Consider the following 5,022-nt stretch of genomic DNA (forward strand, 5'->3'; position numbering starts at 1 on the left):
CGGTGGCGGTAGTTTAGGTTTTGTTTTATTAATATTTGCTTTAGCGCCTCCGCTCATCGGTCCCATAGCTGCTTGGTTGACCAATCTAACTGAAAAGGGTTAAAATCAGAACTCTCGACTTGACTTGTTTTTTGTAAGACGACTTGTCAAAACGGTCTCATTTGAGCAGTCTCCCAACACCTCTTACCACGGCGCTGTTATTGTGCTCCACCTTCATACACCATATAGGCCGAGGACGCAGCTATCCATGTCGAGCAAAAACCGGCGGCTGCGGTCCTCTTCAGTCTCCTTCGGGGCCGGCTCAATCCCAAGACCGAGCTGCGACCAGGAGTCCCGCCATGTCATGCGTCGCCGCTCGTCGTCTCCGCGGGTCTTCTCGCCCTGGCGACGCGCCGACAGCGTCATGGAGAGGATTATGAACCCGTTCCTGGACCGCGAGTCGCCGTCCCAATGGCATCGCTACAAGCCCGTGTCGACTTTGCCTGAGCTGCAACCTGCACCTGATGTGCCAGTTCCAGAGTCATCTGAGACTGCTGCTCGACATACACAGCTAACAGCCCCAGAGAAGGCTCAGCCCACATATAAAAAATCACCGGCCTTCCATGGTGGACTGCATTCATCCTATGTGGCCGACTACCCAAGAGGACTGCACGGCTTGTTCGTGTTGGTGCAGAGTCCGCTGCTGCTGATCGCTATTGGCATATTCGCTGGCAGCGTGGGACTCGCGATCGACGTGTGGGGTGTCGAGATCGCGCGGTATCACGAGTGGCTTGGCGACCAAGGCTTCGGACTGTTTGTGATGTCTGCGTTGCTGGCTGGCGGCTTCTCGGCGATTTTGACACAGTGCGTGTGCCCACAAGCAGCAGGATCTGGTCTGCCGTTCATGAGAGTCGCGATCTCGGGCATCGACATGAGCACTTATCTGTCCCTCCGCTGCGTTGCTGCCAAGATAGTTGGTTTAATTGCTGCTTTGGGTGCAGGTCTGTCCATTGGTAAGGAAGGCCCCTTCATCATGATTTCCTGTGGGTTTGCCAGTGTGCTTATGAACTGGCGTCCTTTTCGCCGCATTCGTGACGACGACACCAAGCGTCTCGAGATGCTGGCTTGTGCATGTGCTGCTGGTGTTGCTGCTACCTTCGGCTCTCCGTTTGGAGGTGTGCTGTTCGGTGTAGAAGTGACCTCGCACTTCTATCTCGTCCGGACATTGCCGCGCTCTTTCTTCGCAGCCATCGTAGGCGCTCTGCTCGTGGACTTTGGTGCTGAAAACACGCGCTACGGACTTTTTGGCAACCGCAGTATGGGTATTTCTGCTGACACAGACGCTGTGAACGGAAGTGGAGGGGCCACTTTCGTCGATCTCTGTATTTTCTCGCTAATGGGCGTCGTCTGCGGTCTTGGAGGTGCGTTTTTCAATTACAGCTTGTCGATCCTTGTGCGAGCACGTGATCATATCTTCGAGGCCTCCCCATTTGCGCCACCTCGTCGTGCCTGGTGGAACGCGCTTGGCAAAAGGTTGGGGCTGGTGCTAGCTGTAATAATGCTCTCCTGCTGGCTGGAATTTTACGGTGACAGCGCGTGGTTTCTGAGGCACGGCTCGCCTCGGCGTATTCTTGACGCGCTTTTCTCGAAGGACAAGCAAGTCTTTGTCGCTGACGGGGCTCCAGACAGCACGGAAGAGGACAGTTTGCAGCTTTCAAGATCTTTGGTGACGTTCTTACCACTCAAGTTCGTGCTGACACTCATTAGCATCGTGCTTCCCGTGCCGGCCGGTTTGTTTACCCCCACGTTCGTCATCGGAGGAATCTTCGGCCGTCTTGTTGGCGAGGCAGTGCGTGCTTTTGGTCTCTGGCATACTCATTACGAGCCATTTGAGTTCGCTATCATCGGTGCTGGGGCATTTTCTTCGGGTGTAACCCACGCCGTCTCCACTGCTGCGATCATCATGGAGATCTCACACACAGATGGTCTTAACTTGCCCGTTTCTGTGGCCATTTTGGCGGCATACTTCACTGCCAAACGATTTACTGAGAACGTGTACGACGTGCTGATCGTGACAAGTCATCTACCTCGGCTGAAAAAGCTGCCGAAGGCTGCGTGTGACATCCCAGCCTGGGAAGTGATGAAGGACGTCGCTGAAATGGGCGTTCTGTCTGCTGATTCGACTTACGAAGACGCGTTGGCTCTGCTCAAAGGTTCTGACATGGAGCCAGTATTCCCAATCGTGGACTCGCTGGAGAATCGTTTTCTTTTGGCCACAGTCACGCGCTCTCGGCTGGCTTATGCCGTATCGCGCTGTCAACGCCAAGGCGCGACACCCATCCCGTTCACACCTATCAATTACTTTCAATCGACAAACGTTGAGGCAGCAGCTACAGCTTCAACGTCATTACTTTACCTGAGCACTCCGCGGTCAGTTACCCCTTCTGTGACGCAGACATTAGGCTTCGAATCGAGCATTGGTGCCCCACTACCAGTAGTCCGCGCTGCGTATGGGGCGATGGACTCGATACCGCAAAATCATATTGACGAGTCCGATGACGAGGAAGCTGAAGATGACCTGGATGAGCCTCCTGTGCAGCTGCTGAGCGCACCGATCCACTTTGCGTTCAGGCGCGGTGGAAAGATTATGGACTGGGGCACAAACGAGGCGTGCGAGTCTTCCAAGCTGACGGTGTTGATAGACCCGTCGCCGTTTCAGCTGATGGAGATGACGCCGATGCGGCGAGTGGACATGCTGTTCCGTATGCTGAAGCTTAACAACGTGTTCGTGGCGCGCTCCGGTAAGCTAATGGGCGTCATTAGTCTCGGGCGCATGATGACATTCCTGGGCACCACGACACCCTATCAGGCACCTGGCCTGGTGCGTACACTCAAGAACTTCTGGTCCAAGACGTAAAACTTATTACATTTTAATGATTTTTATTAATATCATAGACGAGAGAGATTCGACGTATGCGAACACTTCCCTAGCAAAGGGGCTTAGCAAACTGACCCTAAAGTAATGACACGCTTACTACTGTACTACACTCCTGGACACGGCCACCTCCTCGAGTCCGTCATTTGACGGTGCGATTTTCACACAAGTTGCAAAACATGCTTCGCAATAGCAAGGTGTGCTATAATAACGGACTCTCGTTAGCCCCGCGTTTTTGGTCGAAAATTACCCTGTACAGCACAGGATAAGCGATTGACTTGAGTTAACTATTTGCGGAGTTTTGCAAGGCTCACAATCCTCACGTGTTATCTACTCGGTACAGTACAGGGTAAATGAAAAAGTCGTGATGCCCAGTTTAGCGTGATAAGCTGTACTTGCCTGACGAATGGTGAATTTGTAGACAGCACATTTCAAAATTTTAGTAAATTTATTGACTAACCAAGATTATCTGTTTATATACACTCTGCATCACTAGCTTCACTAACTACACTACTAGCTACGACAACTGATGTCCTCGCACTAATTGACGGCGCCTTTGAACTGCCATTGCTATCACTACCTGTGTCGAGATACCCTTCATCGGCTTGATCAGCTCCAGCACGAGGATGTGGAGCACGGAGTCGTATCGCCTTGAGCCCAGGAGGAATATTTGCCCCACCACGCCAAAGGTCGTGCCATATCTGGCTACAAGTAGCTGAGTTCGTCGCCCCGGTCGAATCGTGTTGCCGCACCTTTTGGCAGAGATATATCTTCCCTCGGGCATTAGTACTATCCGCCGTTTCTTCTTTCGACCTTTCCGCAGAGCACTCAACGCAATAGAACGTTGTTTTCCACGGGGTTTTTCCAGGGCGCAGCAAGGAGCACACCTTGCACCCATACTGCCGGCGTTTCCTCGACTCTTGTCCATTCTTCGTACGTGTAGTGCGAAACGCATCAACTTGTTGTGTAGTGTGGCGTCCTGGTAGCGTGAACCGCGGTGTCGGTGACGGAGGCACTGGCGTCTTCGTCATTGTCTCAACGGACAAGTCTCCTTCAAAATCTGCGGCTCCTACGCCTAGCAGTGATTGCTGCATCAAACGCATAAACTCCGCGTGGGTTGCCAACGCCCTTCTGCGTTCGCCTTGGACGCGTCGGAAAATGATGTATGTGTTGATCAGCGCCATGTCAACCAAGCCCAAAAAAATGGTGTGGTAATATTTCCTCATTTTCATAACAACCCTGTTCACTACAGAATAAAAAATTGTATGATTATCGATACCAACTACAGTACAGGATAAGAAAACAATGACAAATACCTGAATGGAATATCTTTGCAAGCGCAATTGGTCATGTACGTCGGCTCCTCCCATGCTGTCTTGATACGTTTACCAGTTCGGGTGCAGGGACACTGACAACCTCTGCTCCTGCTCGGCGTGATATTGTTGTTGGAGTAGTACTGCAACATGTTGCAATGATACGGGGCGGTTGTCCATCCAGGACACAGCTACCATTCTGGGGTCTGTCTTGGACCGAGCGATACGGTAGGATCCTCGGTTCATAGTCTTCGGCCGTTTTGCTTGCTTGTACGGGATAGTTTAGCAGTATCCTCGTCGATTGGTTTGAACGGTCCCAACGTGATAAAGTCCGCATTTCAGTAAGATGGACGACAAAAGCACACTCGAGTAGAAGCGGTCGGTGATAATCAGCCTCTTCTCTGGTAATCCGTCGAGAACGTCTTCCACATTGCGAAGAACGGCATTGGGGACTTGATTCAGGTCTGCGCTATCACTATCCAGCCGTCCTTGATAAATTTCTGCCCTGTACAGGATATTGCACAGGAATGTCAATAACTATCCTGTATTGTACAGGCTTCTGACAAATCATACCTGTAGCAGTAACCACTATCAGCATCACATGACATGAAGCACTTCGTACCCCATGGATGGGGCTTTCCTCGGAGGTACTGGCGCATCGGGTTGTACTTACTCTTCATTGGTATCATTCCTTCGTCAAACGCAATGCGCTGACCAACAGTCATTCCCAGCTTGCACGTTTGATTTATTGTGTCAGCAATCGGCTTGATCTTCCAGGTCTTGTAACGGAGAGCG

General features: G+C 51.7%; 1 protein-coding gene across 1 annotated transcript; it reads left to right on the forward strand.

Moving 5' to 3' along the window:
• Nucleotides 1–247: 247 nt before the first annotated feature.
• PITG_19357 (Chloride Channel (ClC) Family) lies at nt 248–2,896 on the forward strand (the record flags this gene model as incomplete). The annotated part of the gene is made up of 1 exon (XM_002896187.1): nt 248–2,896. One exon carries the CDS (start codon nt 248–250, stop codon nt 2,894–2,896), a length of 2,649 nt encoding a protein of 882 aa, XP_002896233.1.
• Between the last annotated feature and the right edge of the window lie 2,126 nt (nt 2,897–5,022).

Source organism: Phytophthora infestans, genomic scaffold, assembly GCF_000142945.1.
Source record: "Phytophthora infestans T30-4 supercont1.100 genomic scaffold, whole genome shotgun sequence".
NCBI lineage: Eukaryota > Oomycota > Peronosporomycetes > Peronosporales > Peronosporaceae > Phytophthora > Phytophthora infestans.